General features: G+C 43.9%; 1 protein-coding gene across 19 annotated transcripts in view; it reads right to left on the bottom strand.

Annotated features, from left to right (window-relative positions):
* LOC138981903 (uncharacterized) overlaps positions 1–25,790 on the bottom strand; it is a 236,166-nt gene that overhangs the window by 61,950 nt on the left and 148,426 nt on the right. The window contains exons 4-5 of one of the 19 annotated variants that reach the window (XM_070355050.1): positions 3,460–3,579; positions 1,502–2,619 (exon numbers count right to left, since the gene is read on the bottom strand). The exons of 17 other annotated variants lie outside the window; for them this stretch is intronic. In XM_070355050.1, coding sequence (XP_070211151.1) covers positions 2,072–2,619; positions 3,460–3,579 — 668 coding nt within the window. In that variant the 3' untranslated portion in view covers positions 1,502–2,071. Of the gene's footprint in view, positions 1–1,501; positions 2,620–3,459; positions 3,580–16,888; positions 17,970–25,790 lie in introns of those variants that run through there. One more of the 19 variants, XM_070355054.1, reaches the window with a different exon arrangement.

Here is a 25,790-nt window from a genome sequence, read left to right as displayed (position 1 = left end):
CAGTCGCGAATTCATGCTTGAATGGATAGCGGAGTTAAACAAGTTCAATTTCACACCCCTGACTGTCGTCATCGGGAACAACCTTTCACAAACACTGAACATTCAAAACCAATGTCAACAGTAAATCGTACAAATCAGCAATAATACAAAATATTTGAAACCCGTACGACTAAAATGCTCATAACCCAAGAAAACCAAAACGCAGGAAATTGCAAACGAAAAAGCTTATATCATTATATGACACAAACAAGTTGGTCGACTAAAGTAGTAGCGAAAACTATTCAAGACGAAGACTTCCGTGCCGTTTAAAAGAGCAGCCAGAGTTTACGTATCCATAATATATAACATGATAGTCCAGATCCTATGTTTTCACAACAGGCCAACGTTGACTGCGACGTTGAGGGCGTAAGTGTCCCTGTGTTTGGTTCCTCGTGAGGTCATATTTAGCTGCTTGTTCAGTCTGTCCTAATACTGTTTTGTCCCCTATTAATCTGAAATTATGGAGTTCATGTGCAACAAACACAACTTCCTAATGCGTCTCCATATTGTGCCCGGGGCTGCATCTGTATGGATATCCTTGAGTAGAACACACACTGACGAGGTTTGTGTATCCAGCATTAAGTGCCTTATCATGTGTCTTCAAATAGCGTTACATGTTCCATCTGTATGAGAACTTCATAGACTACAGAGGATGCTGAACAACAGTTGGGCAACAATTGTTAGTGCCTAATGTATCTTCATGTGGTTTCCCATGTAAATATGCATGAACATGTCATGTAGTATAGCGGCCACTAGCAAGACTTGTGAAACCAGCGTAAAGTACCTAATGTGCCTTCTTCATATGGCGTCTGAGGCTGCATCCGTACGAAAACTTCCTAGCGCAGAGCGGGCACTGATGAGATTCGATGTTGTTGTGCTTGTTCATGTGGCCCAGGAAGTGGTCCCTGCTCACGAAACCTTTGCCACACACAACACACACGTGGACAGGCTTGTTTAGGTGCACCAGACTCTTGTGCTGTGTTAGACCACTTTTTGACCGAAACGAAGCATCGCAGAATTCGCACAGTAAGATCGTGGTTCCTGGTGCATTATTTCTGTGACCTCTTCCCATCGATGGTATGAGATTCATGTCTGCTGGAAGCCGATGATTTTTGCGTGGATTGACTTGAGGTGTTGCTACGGATGGAATTGGGAACATTTGGTGACTCACAGCTTTAACATCCTCCAGCTCGGAGTAGTTTCCCAGTGTTTCTGAAAACACAACGTGGACTTTTTCAGGAGCTGTGTGTGTTGTGTTGCGTTGTGTGTGTGTGATTGTGAGTGTGTGATTGTGAGTGTGTGATTGTGAGTGAGTGAGTGAGTGAGTGAGTGAGTGAGTGTGTGTGTGTGTGTGTGTGTGTTTGAGAGAGAGAGAGAGAGAGAGAGAGAGAGAGAGAGAGAGAGAGAGAGAGAGAGAGAGAGAGAGAGAGAGAGAGAGAGAGAGAGAGAAACAAAAACCCAGACAGACAGACAGACCAAGACAGAGAGACCGACAAACAGACCGACACACAGGTAGGGGATATTCTGTACAACAGACCGTTGCCGTGCATGTTTTGATTATAAAGGCACACGATGGAGTAAGACATGGTTTTTTATTTGCATCTGATATTCATATTTTGAAGTAACGGAAAACTCTTCTTTAAAAACCAAAAACAAGAACGAAGAACTCGTTTCAACAAGAACTGAACAACGCACATATAAGAACGGAAATCGCAAACAATAACTGAGATAACAACAGTCTTACTGATGAATTCAATGTTAAGATCACGGGAATAAAAGCAGTGTCATAGTTTCTATACATTCTAAAAGGAATGACCGTAAACTAAAATGATCAAATAAATTGCAATGGAAACAAATTAAAATAAAAAATTAAAATAAATCGTAAAAGAAACAGAGGGTTACATTAGTGCGAAACTGCATCACTTTTCAATTAATGGACTGTTTGCTTTCTTTTGACAAAGCTAAAATTAACAAACAAACCAAAAACGACCAGCAAATAGCTGAAGAAAGGAGACAGAAAAAATGTATTTCACTACAGTTTGTGTTGGTCGTGAATATGAACGGGCAGGTACTTGGCCGAAAACCACGCATCGCAGTAGGGACATTTCTCTGTGTTGGGGCCGTTGTGCAGTTTCATATGTTTCATCAAGTTCTCCTTTCGTTTCAACACCTTTCCGCACACCTGGCACACAAACTCCCTCTTGAAGTGCACGCTGCTCTTGTGGAGATACAGCCCGCCCGCCGAGGTGAACGAAGCATCGCAGTATTCGCACAGCAAGATCTTGGACTGAGCTGTAGTCTTCTCAACTGTTGCGCCAGAACTGGGTTGTAGCGTACCTGGGGAGATTCCAGTCTGGAATGTATGCATGGTTTCTCTCTTGATTGTGATGTTCTGTGTGGCTTGGGGCGTTGTTGGGTTCTGTGGTGGTTGTGTTTCACCGAACATCCGCGGCACATCTACAGAAGAAAGTGGAACGCGAGGCACTGTGGTTTGCAGCAGGTGCGTTTTGCCGAAGTTTTGTGGCATGTCTGAAGATGTTGAAACATCTTGGCCTGGGTCATCGTGGGTCCATCCTGATCCTGGAAACACAGAGTAATGTGCTTAACCTTTCCGACATCAAGTTTATACCGCTCTCTTTACTCAAATATAAAACAGTTGAACGCTTATTGAGGAAATTGTGTACCTAATGCTTCACAAAATTGTGGTCATAGAGCGCAAATGAAAAATGTTGTGGTCAGGCGCAAACAAATTATAGTTTAAAAAGTGAGAAGATCACTCGGATGTAAACAGTAACACACATGATGATGAGGTAGAGGAACAGCGCATGGTGTAGAGTTTAGTCATCAACCCCAAAGAACAAGCAAGCTCCACTATGCACACTGTTAATACACACACTCCAAGTTCAGTTTCTTCTACGAGGACGATGGCCTCTGGGTCTGCATTACACAAACGTGAGTCGCTAAGTCCCCGACCGCGAAGTAAATCTGGCTTAAGGACAAGCAAGATCCACTTTACACACTGTAAATACACACACTCCAGGTTCAGTTTCTTCTAAGAGGACGATGGCCTCTGCGTCTGTACTCCACAAACGTGAGTCGCCAAGTCTCTGGCCGCGAAGTAAATGTGGCAGGAGCTACACTTCCTGGCTGTGGGGTTGTTGTGGGATCGCATGTGGTTCATCAGCGTGGCTTTCCTCTTCACAACCTTGCCGCACACCCTGCATGTGAACTTCCTTTGCAAGTGCACGGTTGCTTTGTGCAGAGACCGACCTCCTGGTGAGGCGAAGGAGGCGTCGCAATATTCACACAGGAAAATCCTGGATTCGACAGCGACCTTCTCGCCACCTGACAAGATATTTGGCTGAACGTCCGTGATCTCAGTCTTGACTAGTGGCTCCTGCTCAGACATTGTTTTCTGACCTGTTTGAGGCCTTGTGAAGGTAGAACTCAACTGCTGCTGCTTGTTCACAGAAGATAGCCGAGTTTGGTGGCGTTGGTAGAGCTCTGAGGAATGCTGGTTGAAATCGTTCCATGAAGACCCTGAAAACACAGAGGAATCTGTCTTGAGAAGGACGTCTATTCCCAACACTTCAGTCAGAACTAGCGGCGCAAGAAGTGTGTGCAAGATATATGATTTATATGTTTCCCCTTAGAGCCTAACTAGAATGGTTGGATGATGGTGTCGATCTGGCATTGCACAATGCAAAGTGACTGAGTGACCAAGTTGGAAGAAAAAACCGGAATGCTTAGGTACGGTCGATGCTAAACATGACTAACGTGGGAAAAGGCACAAGAACACTTTGTCATCAAATGTTCAAGTTCCGTTGTCTGTTTTTCTACGATGAGGACGAATCCTCCCTTCGTGAAGCGCAAGTGTGAGTAAGTAAATCTCTGGGAGTAAAATGTATATGACAAGTTCGACACAGCACCCCCCTAGGACTAGTGTGAGTCTGCATGTGGCTGAGCAAGGTGGCCTTTCGCTTCACAACTTTCCCGCAGATGCTGCACTCAAACTTCCTCTGAAAGTGTACGCTGGTTTTGTGCAGAGAAAGTCCACCAGTGGAAGTGAAAGAAGCATCGCAATATTCACACAGCAGGATCTTGGACTTGAAAGCTGGGTCCGCTCGAGAACCTCCTGAAAGATTTCCAGCCTCAGTAAACTGTGGTAGTTTTATGTCCTGAATTTCTGTACTCGGGGCCTGCTGACTATGAATGGAAGAAGAGAGATTCAAGCTGGGGTAAGGCTGTTGTGGGGGCGTCTGCAGCTGGCCGTCTGAAGAACGATGAAACAGATCTTCTGCAGATTCCGGTTCACACACGCCTCTTGCAGACTCTGCAAAGACAAGCGCAGCTTCTATGAATCTCCCTGTACCGCAGAATATTCTCTCATCTTGAACACAATGAAAAAAGTCCTGCCACATCGGCAAGATATATATGTTTAAAAAAAAAAGTGTTTAAACAACAACAACACACAGACATCGCAACACCAATGATTCTTCAATGTGTTCTTATCTTGAAGGTGCCAAATGCCAGGCGACAACTCCATACCAGTTTTCAAATGTAGAGCTCTACTAAAGTTATGATGCAATATCTGCAAGACATATCTGCAGAACCATGGCCGAGATGACAAAAACAACGAACACAATCCAGCAGATAAAAACAGAGCCCTTGGAGACAGTCATGTCAAGTCACATGGGAATAAAAGGCTAGTCAGAGTGTACATGCAGAAAGGAGTTGTAAAACAGTTTTGCCATCACTGCCTGTGATGATCTGTAAATTAAGGCTCTTTCGTGTTGCTAAAAGGAAACTAATCAGTCCTGAAAACACAAGTTTCTATGCACACACGAAGGAGACTAATGCACGACTATGGGGATGGTTAAATTCTCCTTTCTGATGAACACGTTCTCGCGGATGGTAGTATACACGTCTTCGCAAAGTCCAGTCACACCGGAGTCTTGGTTTGGTGCACGAGCAAGTGGTTGGTCAGGTTCTCTTTCCTCGTGAACCGCTTGTCGCAGAATGTGCAGACGAACGCTCTCTTGAAGTGCATGGTAGCCTTGTGCAGCGACAGACCTCCAGAGGAAGCGAAGGAAGCATCGCAGAATTCACACAGCAAAATCTTGGACTGAGCGACATCCTTGCCACTCCGTCTCGCGCCGCCATGCATGGGATTACTGCCTCCAGTTTCTTGTAAGTTCAGAGGGAGAAAGGGCTTGATGTCTGGGTCCGTTTTGTGAACACCGGGTTGGAAGACGTCACCTGAAACCCGGTGGACGAGATATTCTGACTGTCGGGGTTCCACGGTCCACGGCGACGATCCTGGAAAACACAGGTAGGGGTTATGTAATCTAATTCCAGCCTCCTGTCCCTTTACTTTTTTTTTCTGAGAAGTTAGTATGAGGCTTGCCTTTGTGACAATATGTATGTCGCAAGTTATCGTGTAATGTTGACATAGGTTCACTGTTCAGACAGGTGAAGATGGCAATCATTATTCAACACAGAGACACAGACACACACACGCAGTTACACGTCACTCACCACCTTACCAGAGATACACAACGACGTCAACGTCACAAGTATGAACGTGAAGCTGGTTTAATATTTTTAATTTCTTGAGTAAATGAGACATTGTATAAATACATACACAGCGCGCCCTGGAGTACAAACACGACTTTATTTTCACACGAGTTAAAACAAGACAAACACCTAAAAATGTTGAAACATAATTTCGGACCAACACTCAAGCAAACACCTGAAAATTATATGACATCAAGAAAGTGAGAACAGAAGGTGGTTAAGAGGATAAGCATAAAGTATGCTTAGATTAAACAAACAACCGTGCTCACCAAACACATTTATCCATATCATCCGCAATGTTTTCACTATAGCCAATAGCCACAAGGAGGTATGTGACGATAACTTAACAGTACTCTTTCAAACAATCTGCAACCTTCTTTCACACACTATTTGCAAATTCCTGGAGAAATGAATTGCTGAGAGAACCACAATCTGTGCCTTTTAAAGACGTCACAGTGATTAAACAAGTGCTAACGCAAATGCAGTCTGACATATCATAAGTGTGCGGCCTAAAGCCTGTCCTTAACTGGGCGAAGTATACTTGGCGAAGCTGGCCGCATGAAGCTTTAGTACTAAGTTTTCGGTAAAAAGACTTCGCGAAGTCGACTTCGGGCTCAATTAAGGACGGGCTTAATGCACAGCCCTGTGTGAAGAGGAGTAAGTAAGTAAATTTCACAAGCGTACTGCACCATACACGCTGGCGGGCGACCAACAGCTGGGCAGACGTGTGGTTGTAAGACCAAACTAAAGTTTAGTACTGAACCGATGAAAATATAAGACAAGGTTTACACAAGCGCGAATTGTGTCAATCACAAACATACGTGTATGCGTATTGTTTTACGATTACAGATCACTGAAACAAGATCGTAACCAAAAAAATTCTGCCATTGTAATCGCCTGAAAGACCAGTTTTCTTCAGTTCAGTCAACTGTCAACTCACATTACCCAGAGACATATATCTCGAAAAGAAGCTCCTTTGAACGAACAAGTTTGTCCTTATCTGATTGTCTTCAATGATTTCAAGTTTATTCCCACAACCTTGGCGATGTCTTTGGGATTTGCTAATATAAGCATCATGCGTCAGTACGGATCCTCAATGCCAGATAGTGTACATATATATGTCACGATATTAAAACTAAGTACAGTTTTGTTTAAATCAATTGTTTAAGTGTAAGTACACTTTAACATTAACCCTGAACGTCCATCCACCACACACAGCACGAAGCATACACTCGCTCTACGACCTCATCTCTTTCAAATGTCTTCCTCTAAAGGGACCTCTCGCCCGTGCTTGTCTCTGATGTGCGGGTATAGGCTGGTCTTGTAGGCAAAGCGACTGGGGCAGTACGGGCATTTATGCGACTTGATGTTATTGTGCACGTTGTAGATGTGGTCCTCATGGCGGTTCTTGTCAAAGTAGCCTTTGCCGCAGAACGGACAGACGTAGGTGGCTTTCTTCAGGTGAATCCTGTTCTTGTGCTTCCACAGACCGCTGTCCGAAGAGAATCTGGCCTCGCAGTAATCACACATGAAGGTCTTCTCTCTCGGCGGCATGTCCCGGTAAAAGATGGTTTTGTGCGCAGAGGGTCCCAGACTATGCGGGAAAGGCAGCGCGTGTGCGGGAGTGTTGTGCTTCGTGCTGGAAGGTTCAGGTGAGACGGGTGTACCCGGGCTGTCGGGTGCTGTAGATATGCGCCCCTTCGACCCTGGAAACACAGGTAGCAAGACTTGAGAGTCAGCAGAGGGGTTCATACTTGAAGGAGTTGCACATCAACACTGACAGGCCTAGATATAACCACTAGAATCATCATCCCCTCAGAGCTGACACAAAGCTACAGACAGACCAAAGGATCTACCCACACTAGATCAGACACACACATCAAGTCAGTGACACAAGCTTGACAGACGACAGCGTTGTTAACCTCCACGACTATTACTATAAACACGAGATAGAGCAGACCATTGCACTGAGTATATAATGCACAGTTTGAGTCTTGAGTCTACACACATTACTTCGATTTCACCCGAAATTCAAATCAGTATCATCGAAATAATGCCACCGGACTAAAACAATTAACATAAAAAAAACCTGACGAAACAGCCTTGAACAAGACCTTGGGGGGAAAAGAAGTGAGACGTGAGCTCACACCTTTCGGAACCGTACATTTAAGCGCGTTGTCATTTCAAAGCGGCCTCTTGTTTGTGACACCTGCGAATATGTCCATTCAAATTTTCTTTACGGGTGTAGCAGTTGCCGCAGTGAGGACACTTGTGTTCCTTGATGTTTCTGTGCATGTTCATATGGTTGACGTAGTGAGTCTTGTCCAAGAATCCTTTGCCACAGAAGCTGCACACGTGAGTCCGGGTGTTCTTGAAGTGAACGGTGCTTTTGTGCTTCCACAGTCCGCTGTGGGTCGAGTAGGTGGACCCGCAGTAATTGCACTCGAGTCTCTTGTATTCTCCCGCTGGCTGCTTTGCGGACTTCCTTGACACCGTCTTATTGCTCAGTCTGCCAGACCACCCTGCCATCCCTACTCCAGACTGATGGTAATTCTCATTTCCTGCCTGACGATAATTACCACCTGCAGTAGCGACGTGTCCATGGTCGAATATTCCAAATCCCTCCACCATCGACTCTGGAAAATACACGCAGAATACTCAGTCAGCTCAGCCACAGAGAAGAAAAAACAGTTTTCACTAAGTATAGTGGCAAGAGATCTGGCCATGTAGTAGAGTATGTTTCAACCAACAAAACGCTTTTGAAACCTTACGAACGAACTAAACTTTGACAGTGAATGTACATGAATCAAGCCGGTTCCTGTTTAGCTTATATCTCACGAAAATCCCCTTGCGTGCTTCATCGTCGCTGATATGAACTCTCACTACAAGTCAGTTGCTAGCCAGTCCAGCATGTCTCGACAGACATGTTTCGTTCTATCAACAGGTTTCGTCGCTCATAATCCCAACACAAATAGCAGCAGGGCTCGGCATGACTAAGCAACATTGCCATGTTTGGTTTTGATGTGAGGATAGAGGCTGGTCTTGTAGAAGAAGACGCTGGGACAGTGCGGGCACTTGTGGGCCTTGACGTTGTTGTGCATGTTGATGTGGTCTTGGTACAGTTCCCGCACGTGGAACCCCTTGCCGCACACGCTGCACTGGAACTGGGCTTTGTTCAGGTGCACGCTGTCCCGGTGTCGACTCAAACCGCTGTGGGAGGTGAAGGAAGCCTCGCAGAACTCGCACAGAAGAACTCTGGAACTGGTCTGGATTCCTGCTTTTTGTCGCGAGAAAGAACCGCTCCGTCCGGAATGCTGGAGGTAAGAGGAAGAATTGGCTAAGGGATCGAAGTGCAAAATCCCAGTTTTGCTGTCATGGTGGAAGTCCTCTGCTGACTCTGAAATAGGAAATACACATAAAGGGCGTTAAGTCTTGAGACGTCCTTTGCTTCTCGTTGTCGGATGTTATGTTTATCCAGATTGCCAAAAGAAATATGTCACAACACTGAAACAGATCCTTTCTAGTATGTGGAACAAATAAAGTTGCAGTAATCTTGTGCTTAGATCTGAGAAAACTGGGGAGGGGGAGGGGGGATATTTTCGCTGAAAACACTATTTTTGGCAACGTCTGCTACCGACAGTCGATCGTTCTTGAATTCGTTGCATTATCAATCATTAGGTTTTTATTGTTGTTTTTTTGGGTGGTGGTGGTGGTGATGTTTGTTTTTTAGATTATGTCTGCCAATGCTACATGTACTATCAGTCCCAGGACATATCATTTTCTTGTTTGTCGCGTGTGTCTGTAAAACAGTGGAGAGTGAACTTGGGTGATGTCGTCTTTGATATGTTGTTGATTTGATTGAGTCGTATTAATTGAAGATTAAAAATATTAAAGATTCATCAGTGAATTTACAAAGTATGTAAGATGTGATGAAAGCAGCCGAATCAGCACTGGAGGTAAAGCGATTTAGACTGCAGCCTTTTTCTGCTTTTATGTTTTTGCAGTTGATGTCTTGTTTATACCGTTTTCTTCACACACACACACACACACACACACACACACACACACACACACTCACGCACACGCACTCACTCACTCACTCACACACACTCACACACTCACTCACTCACTCACTCACTCACTCACTCACTCACTCACTCACTCACTCACTCACCCTCTCTCTCTCTCTCACTCTCTCTCTCACTCTCACTCTCTCTCTCTCTCTCTCTCTCTCTCTCTCTCTCAAACACATGTGCCTCCGCCCACAAACACACACATTTGTTAGTTTGAAAGACATGAAAAACCAACAACCAACAAACATTATTTTGTCTTGATAAACAAAGAACTGGTTCTATTTATTTGTTAGAAACGAAACTTAATGGTTTACAATGAAACTTAAACACATCGCACGGTGTCAAGAAAGTAAACAACTAAAATTGTCAATAAAACCATTTGTACTTGCAAAAATCAAATAAAAACTCAAAAATACTTCTCGTCTTAAAATATAAAACATCCGGTGGATCCGTCGCACGAACCTTATACCTTTCTTCTCGTTCAGTCGTATGTATGCACGAAGACTATAATAGGCTTTTCACCGTAACAGTCCAAATGCACCAGACCATCAATGATCATGAAGACATGGCCTTATATTTGCTGCAGACACCGGTTCTCATATGCTGGCGAAGGTTGTTCTTGAAAGTGAACAGATGTCCACAGTGGGGACACTTGTGAGCTTTGATGTTTCGGTGCCTGTTCATATGATCTTCAAAATCGTCTTTTCGAGTGATCCCTTTGCCGCACATAGTGCAAATGTGCTGTCCAGGTTTCCGCACAGAATGCACCACGCTCTTGTGTCGACTCAGGCCATTGGCTGAGCTGAAAGACAGAGGGCACAAGGAGCATCGCAGGACACTAAACCTGCTGGTGTCCGTATGAGCAGACGCTGTAGCACGTCCGAATGATGCGGACCTTTGGTGAGTGGCTGGGTCGACAGACAGGTGAGCGTGTCTGAGAGGTGCTGGCGGGTACCTCCACTGGTGGCCTGGAATCACACAGGGTATCAGTGATTGATCCGACAATAACATTTTCAAGTCCAACGGAACTCGCACACTTTTAGCATTACGCGTATCACTAATGCCGCTTACGCTGTTTGTTTGCTACCATACTAAACACAGAAATGTCATCGATGTCTTGAGCAACAGTTCCACTTGACTTGGCAAAATACTTGATTAAAAACGTAGAAACCAAAAGAATAATCAATGTATGATTACTTGAAACCCTTGCAAACACTTAAAACGCATGGATGAAAAAGTAAGTAAAGCTTGGAGACAACACAAAGTAATAACTTTGAAGTCGCAAAGCAAAATGTCCCCCCTACCCTTGTTCATTTGTGGGAACGAATCACACGAACGCTCGCATACATTTACCATAACTGTAATTCTAACATCTAGGTTCAGATGCTGACTCTCTCAATTGACCACCGATTATCTTTTGCTTTGACTACAATTGTCGTCTCCAATGTGACGCCTCAAGTTTGAGATGTGTGAAAATTGCCGAAAGCATCTTGGACACTGGAGAGGTTTCTCGTGTTTGTGCGAGTACAACATGTGGTCCGTGAGAGTCTTGCTCCTCGTGAAAGCTTTTCCACACAACGTGCACACGTAGGGCGCCAACTTCCAGTGAGTCGTCTGCTTGTGTCTCCACAAAGCGGTCTTTGTAGAAAACGACGCGTTGCATGATGTACACAAGTAAGCCCTGCCCTGTACACCCGGTGGGCCATCGTGAGGGATGAGTCTATCGGAAGAAGGCTTGGGAAAGACGGAGTCTGACGGTGGAACCTCGAAACTGTTGCAATCCCTATCGGCCTCAAAGGCAGATGCAGCAGGGTAGGCCCACGCAGCTCCTGGAAACACAGGGTGGAAGTCTTTGTTGTGAAAGGTATCGTGCATTGGACTCAAGAGTTAAGCTGTTATTGGAGATTATATCAGTATCTCGAATTATTTGCTTTGAGGCACCACGGTTTGTGTGCTGAGGAGCCGTCGTGTACAGTGCTTAATTAACATTATGAGAGGTGGGTTTTTTTTTTACAATCTGTGACTGCAATTTATGTTCCTAAAATGGTCAAGCGCATCATTTTTAATGTCCGTATATATGGTAAAAGCTGTTTGGAAAAAACGGTGAAACCATGCTGTAACTGTCTGAGAACTTGTTTCTAAGTTTACTTTGAGCGTGCATGTGTGTGAGCATAGGAAGTAAAGGCTTTTGGAAAAGAGAAGAAACAGAGAGAGAACACTCCAAAAGAAGACAACAGATGACAAGGTTTACAGTTCACTACATACAGCAAAGAGACCACAAGTCCTGACATCAACACTCGGGTTTACCTTTAATCACTTATCTGATTATTTCCGTAATTTTGACATCACAAAAAGGCATTTGGCTAACAACTCAAGAACCACGTATGAAGTAATACAAAATCAAAATATGAGGACGCTTACTCAAAACCCTCTGTGTGTGTGTGTGTGTGTGTGTGTGTGTGTGTGTGTGTGTGTGTGTGTGTGTGTGTTTGTGTTTGTGTGTGTGTGTGTGTGTTAATCAATATAATTCACGATACAGCAAGGCGAACCAGCAATATCAAATATAGATCGCAAACACAAACAAAACGCCTGCCAGATACAAACCCAAGACTTTCCCAATTCGCTTTGAAAAAGGAACGTGAGATACTGCTGTCAACCAAAATGACAGAATGCATAAATTATGCTTATATGCACTCTATTAAAACCAGGCACAACAGTTTCATGTGTTGATAGTCTAAGTGCTAAAAACACAACGGTTTATATTATACTTTATGGAACAGCACTAACCTCGCTCACATGACAATGAAAATCCATTATGATTTTCATAACTCCAGCATACACACAAAAACACCCCGTCAATTCGCTTCCACATATAGGTAAAACTCCAGCACAGAAAATAATGAAGTTGCAGCCAAAGAATTGATTCCTATCTCCATTGGCATGCTAATGCACTGTCCGGATATGATATCTAAGCTTGTTTTTGAATGTGAACTCCAGCCCGCATTTGGGACACTTGTGGGCCTTGATGTTGTTGTGCATGTTCATGTGATCCTCGAAGTTCTCCTTGCGTGTGATGCCTTTGCCGCACACACCGCACATGTGCAGGTTCCTGTTGAGATGCACGCTGTTTCTGTGTCTGTACAGCGAGCTTTCGAACGTGAAGGATGCATCACACAGGTCGCACAGGAACACGGCTTTCAACTGGGCAGTGGGGTCTTTGTGACTGGCTGCAGTAGCGGAGGCTGGGGTATGGTAAGCAATCTGTGCTGTTTGATCCAGGTAGGAAGGTGGCAAATTGAGCGTGGCGGCTTGTCCTGAAGAGTCCAGTTTTTGTCCTGGAAACATAGGGGATCCGTCATTAGATTCTCCTCTCAGCTTCGAAAACAGTGAGCTGTATTCATGTTGGATTTTTTTGTTCAAGGGATGGCATCAGACAGGAAGAAACCACACATGCATGAAAAGCCTTACCACTGTACAATAGTTACCATTCCTCTGCTTTTCTCAAGCATCTGTCTTGAGTAGCATTAACTGCTGAAGAGACGACAAATAATAATAACCAACCTGCTTTTCTGAAAATTAGTAACATTTCCAGCTCATGCTCATCTTCAACGTCACGGTTTACAAAAAAAATGCCTTCCCTCAATCTGAAAACTGTACACTAACCACCAAACTAGGATTTTTGCATACATGGAAGCCTTCTCAAACTGCAGCGCTGCCGTGTTTGTCACGGATGTGTCGCCACAGACTGGCCTTGTACGTGAAGCGGCAGGAGCAGTACGAACACCTGTACGCCTTCACGTTAAGGTGAGTGTTCATGTGTCCTTCGTAGTGTCGCTTGAAGTTGAACCCTTTCCCACAAATCTCACAGCTAAATGGAGTGTAGTTCAGGTGCACTTTGTTAATGTGTCCTCGCAAGCCGTTGGCCGAGGCGAAAGAAGCGTCACAGTACTGGCAGAGAAGTGTCTTTGATAGGTTACTGTCCTTGGGAGCAAAACCGTGGGAAGGGTCCTTTGACTGTCCGCAAAGTGACCGAGCAAGATTGGCAGCTGATGATGAGGATGGACGACCCGTGTGAGGCGTTTCTGTACAGTTCCGCTGGAGTCCTGGAAAAACAGGGAGCTCACATCACTAACACTGCGAAAATGTACCTTTGTGAAGTTCAGTTAAAAATAAAACTGTTTTGGTTTATGACCTCTTCTCACAAAGAGCATTGTCCTCCATGCTAACAAACAACAAATAAGGCAATTCAGGGAGCTGACGTCACTATGTGTGCAGGGTGTGCCGAAGAAAAATTTCCATTTTTATGTAATATTTTAATGGACAATAAAGTGCTGTTATTGTTATTGTTATTGTTATTGTTAATACGACGTAACTTTACCTGGGTGAAGTTCAGTAAAAAAAAAAAAGTTTTGCTTTATGACCTCTTCTCCCAAGGATTGTCCTCATGCTTACGAAAAAATAAGGCAACTCAAGACATTCAGAAACATGTGAAATATACCACTCCTTTCGTCAAGCGTGCATGGGAGTGACAGTGGAGCGCCCGCGTGTAGGAGCGTGCGTAGGAAGGAAAAAGAGATAGAGAGACAGAGAGAGAGAGGGAGAGAGGGAGATCAAACAGGGGTTCCATGTTGACAGTTCAGTGACATAAAATTATAGTCATCAGAATTCTCTGTCCTTGAAAAATGCAGAATTCAGACGAAGAAAAACATGACCGTCAAACTCCGGCAGTTTCAAAATGAACAATCATGTAACAAAGCCAAAAGCTGTCAATTGCTTAAAATCCAAATAATAATAACCTGCGAAACACTGCAGATGATATCGTCTCTCAAGATGCACCGGCGCCAGACTTTTGCTTACTGCAGACGCTCTTTTTGAGATGACGTCTCAGGCCGCTTTTGAAGGCAAAGCAACAGGAACAGCGGGGACACCTGTGCGCCCTGACGTTGTTGTGCATGTTGAGGTGATCCTGGTAGTGATCCTTCACCGTGAAACCTTTCCCACACTTGTCGCACGTGTACAAGAACTTGTTGAGATGGAAGTGGTTAATGTGCTTTTTCAGTCCCTGGGGGGTGCTCATTCCGGCATTGCAATAGTGACACACTCGCTTGGTCTTCAGGGGACCGTGAGACAGGTCAAGACCCATATCCCTTGCGTCATGTCGCTGATCAAGTTGAGATGCCCGTGGTGCGTGAGCGGTAGGGGCTCTTCCCGGCCACCCTAGAACACAGTGACAGATGATCCACGATGACAATCTTCTATCGAGGTGGGTGTACAAATCTGCGAGCATTCTATGTCAATTACTGTTACATGCTTGGTGTGCTCCTTTGTAAGGATGTTGTTGCATAGTCCTGTGTGTGCATGTGAATAAAATGTGTTTAAACGTAACGAATTACTGTTTCATGCGTTGGACTTTATTTACAGCACCAATTTAGTCATGAAAATGTGATAGCAATCTTCATAGAATGCACCTTGTTTTTGCCCGAAAAGATACAACCTAGACACGCTCATGTTCGGCGTCTACACAATTCAGCTTAAACAGTTTGCAAGCAGCTGCATCAACAAGACGGCAAGGGTGGGAATAGCAAAAATGAGCGTAAGCAAGCGAGCACCTTATTGTGCATGTTCGTGTGTGCGTGAGTGTGGGGGGTCATCAGTATTTTATGCTGTGCGTTTGAACATCCGATATTTGATAACACGTCAAACCAAACAGTCATGAAATAAACGCAGCTGGCTTTAGATGTTAATATTTTACTGACCACAAACACACCACCGAGACATTCATATGAAATCTAGTCAAAACTTTTGCACACGATATACATGAACGACTTCGGTCATCATTTGATTTACACTGACCAGTTACAAATTTAAAAGTTCTTACAAAAACAACAACAAAAACAAAACACGCCGGCATCGATTGTAATGATATGGAATGCAAATAAAACACAAAAGAAACCGCCCGAAAGCACGTGTTTCATTTAAAAGAGCAGCCTGTAAAATCTTACTATTACTGAATAATGTTCTTAGCCTTCCACAATCTGACCACACGATTTCAGAATGTTCCAATGTAAAACAACAAAATAATAAATGACAAAAATTATGCAAGTTAGATGTTTAGTGTGTATGGGGAAGGGAGATTGACATTCTTACAGCTTACTTTTTATTTTTTAAACGTGATGGTCAGCCATATTTACATCATTCTTGTTAATGTAATATGCAATGGTGACGTACCAAAACACATATGCAATGTTCCAACCGTGTGGGCACATCACACACCACGATTCAACTAACCCAAATCCGTTCTTTTTGCAAATGATTCTGACTTCCAAATCGTAAATATCCAGTATGCCAACGCCTAAAGCTGTTGTTTTTGCAAATGATTCTGGCATGCACATCACTTAGTGTCTAGTGCGTATGTGCCTGCGAAGACTGGTTTTGTACGTGAACTCATGGGTACACATAGGGCACTTGTAGGCCTTGACGTTGTTGTGGCGGTTCATGTGGCCCTCGAAGTGATCCTTCTCCGTGAAGCCTTTCCCGCATATCGCGCAACAGTACGGCAGTTTGTTCAGGTGCACCAGTTTCCTATGTCTATCCAAACCACTGACTGAAGCGAAAGAAGAGTCACAGTATTCACACAGCAGTATTTTGGACAGGGCTGGACCCTTCTGCAACGAATGAGAGGTGGGAAGGGCAATCCCGATGGAGGTACCTTCTTCCAACTTTATCGACTGGAGAGCGTTAAGAGTCTGGGATGCGGTTGGCTGGCTGAAGTCATAGGAGCGAGGGAGAACCCGGCTGACCTGCGACGATGTGTAGGCCCCCGCGGGTCCTGGAAACACACGGTACCCGCTGCATTACTTGTCAGTATCCAAATAATGTAACTTGCTTGTCTATATCCTCATAGTATACTGGTCGCTCAACAACATTTCTGTTGGCTGACAAAAAATACCCTGTATAAAAGAATGTTTCTTTCTTTCTTTGGTGTTTAACGTCGTTTTCAACCACGAAGGTTATATCGCGACGGGGGAAGGGGGAAGATGGGATAGAGCCACTTGTCAATTGTTTCTTGTTCACAAAAGCACTAATCAAAAATTTGCTCCAGGGGCTTGCAACGTAGTACAATATATTACCTTACTGGGAGAATGCAAGTTTCCAGTACAAAGGACTTAACATTTCTTACATACTGCTTGACTAAAATCTTTTAAAAAATTGACTATATTCTATACAAGAACCACTTAACAAGGGTAAAAGGAGAAACAGAATCCGTTAGTCGCCTCTTACGACATGCTGGGGAGCATCGGGTAAATTCTTTCTCGTCCCAACCAATATGGGACTCCACCTAACCCGCGGGGGGTACAAAAGAATGTTAACAAAATTAAGTCCTTATGTTTGATTGACGAAAACACCCTTATCAACAAACACAAACGAAAGCGAATAAAAAGAGGCACACTTCGGCTTCTATCTTGTTTTCTTTGCACAGTTCCATGTTCTTGGTAAAGCAAACAAAGCTGACATTTGTTTCTTAAAAACACAGACTAAGAATAAGACACGCATGGAAATACGACATCAGTACCACAAACGACTGACTGCGCAGCAAAATACATCAGTCCATCTCGTTAAAGCCTAATTCAAAGCCTTTGTTTTACGAGTTGTTGGCGACATTCGGCATAGCGCTTCCACTTCCAGTACATGACCCGTTGCGACGGTGCAAACTGACTCCAGACTTATAGGTGAAGCGTTTGGGGCAGTCGGGACACTTGAAGGCCTTGATGTTGGAGTGACTGTTGAGATGCCCCTGGAAGTGCTCCCTGAAGACGAACGTCTTGTGGCAGATGTCGCACTTGTACTTCCACTCCTGCAAATGCACGCGCTGCTCGTGCCTCCTGAGGCCGCTGGGAGACAAAAAGGTCCGGCTGCAAGTCTTACACACGTGCAGATCTCTGGGAGGCCCCTTGGCTCTACTGCGAAATCTTCTTGGCTTCACGTACTGGTACTGAGACTCTCCAGACGGCAACAGCGCTGCTCCCTGAGCGCTTAAAGGCGCTCGCGGCGTTGCAGCATTCTCGCCGTATCGATGCCATGGCTGTGGAAACTCGGAAGTTGGGGACGTCATTGGCGGGGTAGTTTTTATCTTGCACGAAGTCGAAGCTGGTAAGGAGCTCTGGTTGTATGAGAGAGATGCCATACCCTGTGACGCTGATGGCAAGTTGACGACGCTGTGCGTAGGAGAAAGATGGTAACTTGATGATGGTGCTGGGCCTTGGTGTTGAGAAGGAAGTCCTGGAAGAACATAACACACAAGCTTTCTCGTCAGTATCGCACTATAGGCAACATTTGTAGTCCTGGAAGAATAAAATTCACAAGCTTTCTGTCACTATCGCACTATAGGCAAAATGTGTAAGAAACTTCGGACTCACTATCGTTTTGTAATATAAATAAAGATACCAAATACTTCGTCATTTCAACGCTGATAATCTGGTTTCTCATTTTTCGAAAGAGTTACTAATATTTATTATGGTTGTGTCTTAAACATGTCGATAAGCTAGTGAGAACAGACTTACGGACATCAAACAAACATAACACACTTGCTTTCAAAAATGTACATCAGCTCCTCAGTTCTCACTCACTGAACTGTTATTTTTTTTCGGTTGGTTGATGACATTCTATCGAACACTTTGTTGCATCCATCAACTTTTCCAGGCACTTTTTCCATCGCTCTAATGCTGCAGATACCTACTTAAATTTCGAGTTGAACTTACATGCACTAGTCAGTTTTGTTTTGCCCGGTAAACAGCCTTTTATTGTCATATACTTTTTGTTCTTAATTTTCACTCAATGCTCCACTTAAAGTAAACTGGTATTTGTGCTGTAAATGTATGAGCTTTCGGCTTAGGTTTGATGATTTTGTCGGAGATTTACGTGATAACCATGTGTTCGCAGACGTTCCAAGATATTGAAACTGTTATGTGTACAATACTGTGTAAAGGTCAAGTGTTTCTGTCGCTGTATTTTCGGGGATTAATATGTCTATATTCAGACCATGTTGATGACCAAGCTTTGTATGCAAGGTAACTTTTGTGTAAATTGCGTGCGCACACATACCCTAACTGACTAAAAGAGAGAGAGAGAGAGAGAGAGAGAGAGAGAGAGAGAGAGAGAGAGAGAGAGAGAGAGAGAGACACGGACACAGATATAGTGTGAGAGAAGCTGTATATTGCCATCACATCAAGTACACAACCGATTTTACTGAAGTTCACACACACACACACACACACACACACACACACACACACACACACACACACACACACACACAAAATGTCCGGAGTTTTGTGCGCTTGTCATTTATTTCCAACTTAAAGTCCAAACGCAATACTCATCAAACAGAAATCAGACTTTGAGAACAGAGATGCTTCAACTCAGCAAATGCCCACAACATGCTGATGAGTGCCTTTTATTCATACATGATTGCGAAATAATTATCATCTGCTTAAAAACTCGCTGAGTAATAAATAATCAGATCAGACTGGTGATGGTGCGTTTCCTTTCAACTCGTCACTAACAATCATTCAACACTGTAGAATGATGGATCATTCACTGACAGTATTCACACACACACACACACACACAACCCAAAATCATATCAAATAAGATCGTCAACAACAGCGAAATTAAAGAATACAGTGTCTCACATCAGAAGACCACACAGAACAAAATGCTGAGTGCCAGCACATAGTGTATATTAAAACCAGGGGGAAGGACTGGAACTTGACAATGAAAATTACATCATACTGACCGACTGGCTATCTACATTTTGACAACATAAGGATATGGATAGATTAAGATAAGACACATATAGTCCTCATGGAAATTCGGGCTGCTTTCTCCCTGGGGAAAGCGAGCTGCCATTCAGTATACGGCGCTACCCATTTTTTTCCCCCTGAATGCGTGTATTCATGCACTTCACACTCACAAGCAAACACGTCACGATTAACATTCATAGAAAAGGGTATTTCGTGAAGAAAAGAGACTGGTAGAACTAGAAGTAATTGTCAATTCAGGAGCAGACACCGGAGTACATCTTGAAAGTAACGTTCTCTATGAAAGCAGAACATTGAATGAAAAATACTTGCTGGGGAATCCTCAAGGAATCTAAACTGTTATTCCCTGTTAATTTGTTTGTTTGTTTACGCATTGTTCTACTTTACCCTTGCTATATGCACCAAGTACCGTCCCAGAACTGTGAGACTCTCTCACATCCAAAAGTACGAGTTTTCTACTTTTAACACCCGGAAACAGACATGAACACTGTCCAATGAACAATATGTAACCGTAAGAAGCATGTACACACTATCTTCCAACAGACACACAGATTAATGAAACAAAAAAGCAAAAAATTACAAAAATGCTGAACATATCAGAACTTCAGAGGTTGGTTGGTTGGTTATTATTGTTTATCGTCTCTTCATCATTTTAGTGCTCAGAGAGTTTGCACGATCGACTACAACAACTTGCGTTAGCTCAGTCTTTGCACTGTGAACAGTGCCCTTCGCGCAAATGCTGCCTGAGGCTAGATTTGTATGTGTAATCCTTGCCACAGTGAGGACAAGAGTGAGCCTTGATGTTGTTGTGCATGTTGAGGTGATCGTGAAAGAGTTCCGTGACGGAGAAACCTCTTCCGCAGATAGAGCACCTGTGGCGGTGCTTGTTCAGGTGAACACCGTCTGTGTGCCTGACCAACCCGCCCTTCGTGGTGAACGTAGCGAAGCATATTTCACAACGGTGAATCCTGTCCAAAGTCGTTTGTCCGGTGCATTCATTCGCTCGTTGAAAACGCATAGGTACTGACCCTGGAAAACACATTTGAACTTTCTTGTCATTGTCACCTCTGATATGCTCAATTATCACACGAGTTTACAGAACTGCACATGGTACACATTTACACAACACAACATCAGCTCTTTGCAAGTGGAAAATTTTAATGAACAACTTTCAATTCCAGTCAGCACAAATGTGTACTGTTACTTTTTGTGTTTCTGGCAAACTTTCTGACGGATGTGATCCCTCAGGTACTTTCAATTCCAGTCAGCACAAATGTGTACTGTTACTTTTTGTGTTTCTGGCAAACTTTCTGACGGATGTGATCCCTCAGGTTGTCCCTGAAAGTAAAGGGGAGCGAACAGTGGGGGCACGTGTGTGCCTTAATGTTGTTGTGCATGTTCTGGTGGTCAGTGCACCTTTGCTTGGATTGGAACCCTTTTCCGCAGATATTACAAGCGTACGGCAGAATCTTCAAGTGGAAACTATTGGTGTGCCTTTGCAGCCCGATGACTGTGGTGAAGGGGGCATCACATATTTCACACAGCAGCACAATCTTTCCTGGCACATGCCCAGAGGATGCAGTTCCTACATTCCTAATAGGCTCGTTCTTCGCATGTGCAGGTTCGGAAATTGTTTCCGAAGAGGTTGAAGCAGTTAGCACTGGGAAGCCATCCATTGAAGCAAACGTTCCGGGAGATGAAGCTTGAATATCAGCAGGTGAACGATATTGCAACCCAGGTTCGCGGGTCCCTTCTGGCTCTGGAAATACAAATGATGCGTCGTGAGTGTTTTTCGTAGGGAATAGACTTTTACTTTACAGCTCAACTCCGTTTCATATCAAAACCTCTTCGAGACTACCAATACCGTTTTATTAGTTTCCACCCTTCAAATGTATTTATGCTGCAGAATATTGACATTTTGAACAATGAAAGAATGCACATCTCTCACGAGCATGAGAAAAGACACGTCACGCCTGAAAGAAGCTTACATCAACAACAACAAATGTAAGTACCATCAATTCCAGACAGCCTGTTGGCACCTCAAAGGTTTTTGTTCTTGAAACAAACACTATCACGACCGTGTTGCCAAAGATTCCTCTTGTATGTGAACTCTCTGCCACAATTTGAACACCTGTGAGCTTTGATTCCATTATGCATGTTCATGTGGTCCTGAAAGTACTCCCGCCTGTCAAAACTTTTCCCGCAGATCGGACAGACACGTGAATGTTGTCGCTGGGAGGGAAAGAGATCCGAGTGTGCTGCCTGCCTTCCTGCTCCCATCATTACAAACGTTGATTCGCTGGGAACAAGTGAATAATCTTCCTGATTCAGTTCTCTTTCAGACGTTTTGTCATCATTATGCTCGCGCTGGAGGAGGCTCATCTCTTGAGATGTAGATAATGAAGATGACTGTCCGCGTGAAGGTTTTCTCACATCTGATGACCGAATGTTGCCAGCTTGGCCAACCAAGGATTTTAAGCCAAGCTTTGTCCACCATGGCCCTGGAAAATAGGGATCACTGTCATTTTCTTCTCTGCCACATTTTACGAATATATAATATTGTGACAGATCAACAACGTGTATACCACACAAATAGATCAAGTACCTTTGTCACACATAACTTACCAACATTAGAGACATGTCCGGAATTGTTCAGTTTTAACGAAAGCAGACAGTAACAAGACCCAGAGAAACAAAAAAGAGGCGCCGTGACATCTGAACCTCTCTTGACTTCAAACAGTGCGTGTATCTCAGCCTCAAGAGTTGTGCCTTGTACACACCCCAGAACGGAGATGCCTTCTTAGATTGGTCTTGTAAGTAAAACACGCAGAACACGACGGGCAACTGTGGGCCTTGATGCTGTTGTGCATGTTCATGTGGTCGTTGTAATGCTCAGTTTGACTGAAGCCTTTGCCACAGACAGTGCACACGAACTGCTGCTTGTTTAAATGAACGCTGTTTGTGTGACCCAACAGCTCCGAATGGGACGTGAATATGTCGTCACAAAATTCACATTTCCAGGTCTTCAATGCCGTCATGGGACTCGATGCTTCACCGAAGGTCAGAGTCCTGGTGTGAGAGTCCCAGGGAGGAAGGGCACAAGAGGAAGACGACGCAGAAGCTGCTGGATGTACCAGTAATCCTCGGAAGCTTCTGTCACTGTCTGACCCTGGAAATACATAGCAGTGTCAGCATCACACTGAGCAAAAAAATCAGAATTCAATTAACTGGGCTAAAGTCTGCAAGTCGCAAGGGAAAGGAGGGATGGAAAAGAACACACAAAGTTCCTCGCAGAGTACACAGTCTGCCCTTACACTGTTACCCCAACCATGAAAAGAATCAGACAATTACAAACTAACATCCACTAGGCCTCTGAGGGTCTATTCAGGGACACATCCAAAAGACCATCACTTCATTTCAAAGTACTGTTTCAGAAGACAAATAGCCACAACCAGTTGTGTGCTTGTAAAAGCATGTGAAACGAATGACTGAATACGACGTTATCATTGATTGTCGGTAACTGTTGGTGTAATTATTTTTTTGTGACAAGTTCCTCTGCTTATGTGTTGCCTAAGCAAGGACTTGAACGTGAACATCCTATAGCAAATAGGACACTCGTGTGTTTTGATATTCTGGTGCATGTTCATATGGTCACCCAGCCGTTCGCAGCCAAAGAATCCTTTCCCACACACCTCGCAGTTGAACGGATATTCCTGCAGGTGAATGCTTTTGGTGTGCTTTCTCAATCCCGAATACGAAAAGAATGTTGCATCGCAGTATTTACAGGGCAAAATCTTAGAATGTGTTTTCGCAGAGGAGTAAACGCTGTGCCTCTGTGCGGTTTTTTTGCCTTTGGCGCTTGAAGCCGAAGTAGTAGCGTGAGATTCAAGCTCAAGGTCATGTGGGACAGGTTCCACTTTCCAATCAGTACCCCATGATTCATCTGCAGCTGAAAGGCTCCCTCCAAATTGCGTATACCCAGGAAACATCATCATAGACCCTGAAAATAAACCAGGGTCTTCCATCACTTCTCTGTACACTTCAAAATTATGAACGAATAACCATTCTGTCAACCTCAAAACCACCTGACAAATTTACAACTGTTCACAACACTGAGAAACTTTAATGTTATGAGTCACAAACACGAGTAAAGCAAACACAAAAGAAAAAAGCGAATTCGTCCATGGAAAAATCCTTCTCTCAAAACCAAATATGGTCAGTAAAATATTTTTGGAAAAAATAAGGAAGCAACTGGAGAAAAGTAACCCAAACATCATTCGATATGCTTCTACATATTTAGAGAGAGAAAATGTCTTGACGAGCAGATGCGCAGCATTTTCAAGCCTTTGTCTCAGTGTCTCCAAAACCTCCCTTTTTGCCAAACTCTCCAAACACAGTTCACAAACTAAATAATATGTTGAAGCAATGCTCTTTCAATCAGCTTGCAGATGCAAATGTGGCATAAAAAATAACAGGTCATTTCTCGCTGCAGCTTTCCCTGCTCAAAATGTCTCCCTTTCATTTTGTATTTCCCCCTACTCGTACAAACGCTTTTACATCTTCCTCCTACCAGCAGGTGTCGTCAGACCACTCAGTGAGTTTAGTAGAGAAGCCTTCAGCAACTGAGCTCCCAAGATTATGCAAGAGAAACATACACAAGCTTTTTCCTTTCTGTATAAGTAGCGTCAAAACTAAGGAAACTGAAGCGAGAAAAAAACAGTGTGTGTGTGTGTGAGCCTAGTACTTTCAAAACTGGCAAGCACCTGTATAAAATCTCCATTGATTGTCACTACTGATTGACAGTTCCCTGGGTTAGTTTGAAACAGGATCCACCGCGAATGTGCTCCCTAAGCTGTGACTTGAACGTGAAAAGCTTTGAACAAAGTTGGCACTTGTGTGCTTTGATATTCTTGTGCATGTTCACGTGGTCCCGAAACCGTTCGCATCCAAAAAATCCCTTCCCACAAAATTCACAGTTGAATGGGTAGTCTCTCAAGTGAATGCTTTTGGTATGCTTTCTCAGTCCTTCTGATGAAGTGAACGTTGCATCGCAATATTCACACAGCATGATTTTTGAGTGTGACCTGGACGCGGCAACACCACTATTCCCAAAGCTAAACGTCATCTGCTTCACTTCGGACGTATTGAATGGCAAATTCTTGGTGTCTGAAGCCATAGCAGCAAATGCACAAGATGCAACTTCACGCGAGAAAGCGTCGACTGCCCGACTGCTGATCGACAACTGATCTGCTTCGGACTTGCTCCCTGCGAACTCTGTATATCCAGGAAAGCTGCCCACTGATCCTGAAAATAAAGCAGGATCTTCCGTCACTAATCTTCAGACTCTCTTCTATGATCAGCTGTTTTGCAACCACCACCTTCTAACACTTCCAATAATGCATACACTCAAACAACTTAGATGCACTGTACTTTATTCATTACCAAACATGGGAAAACCCAAACACAAAAACATTATGCCAAAATAAAAACAAGAGGCGAAGCCTTCAAGGCTCACGTAAGAAATCGACAAACAGTAACACAAACTCAATCACTCCGTCACACATACACATACACAGCATAGGTGACACGGTGCAAGAGTGCGAGACACTAGATCTAGATCTGTCTGTAGCCTACTTACGGGGACACGACTGCCAGATGGCCAGATCGACACTGCGCTTTCGACAGCGCTTCCTCGCGCAGACACTGGAAACACGCTGTGCAGATTAACCTGCAGGAAATCTCCTTTGGTATCTTCTTTATCTATTTTTCTGGAGCTACGAAACCGAACAATGTGAAATCGTCTTCTCCGAATCGGCGAACTGCAGCTCGATGATAACTGTATCTATACCACAATCCTTCACGCGATCTGACCTAACCTTGACCCCTGACCTGGTCTACATACCACACACGACACAAACCAGTCAGCTGTTTTTACCCCCCCAAAAACCCCCACCACCCGTTTTCTTTGGATACACACTTTAACTACATACGTGCCGACAAAATGTTGATCATTGCTTCAATACTTTGAAGCTGTTGCTTGAATAATAACCAGGTAAAATTAGTATTTCGGCGTTCAGTCAAATGTTAAAGTTTCTACCACAGACATACATACATGGGTGCAACCTGGAAAATTCCAAAAACCGGCAAAAGTTGGGGTCCAGCTTTTTTAGTATTTAAAATGCAAAAAAAAACCCTCTCCTGGAACAAAAACATCGGCAGCCGATGAAACCAAAAACCGGCGGCCGGCGTGTAGCTGGCAGAGTTGCACCCATGTACATAC

Source organism: Littorina saxatilis, linkage group LG12 (assembly GCF_037325665.1).
Source record: "Littorina saxatilis isolate snail1 linkage group LG12, US_GU_Lsax_2.0, whole genome shotgun sequence".
NCBI lineage: Eukaryota > Metazoa > Mollusca > Gastropoda > Littorinimorpha > Littorinidae > Littorina > Littorina saxatilis.
This window is presented reverse-complemented; position numbering and strand designations above follow the sequence as displayed.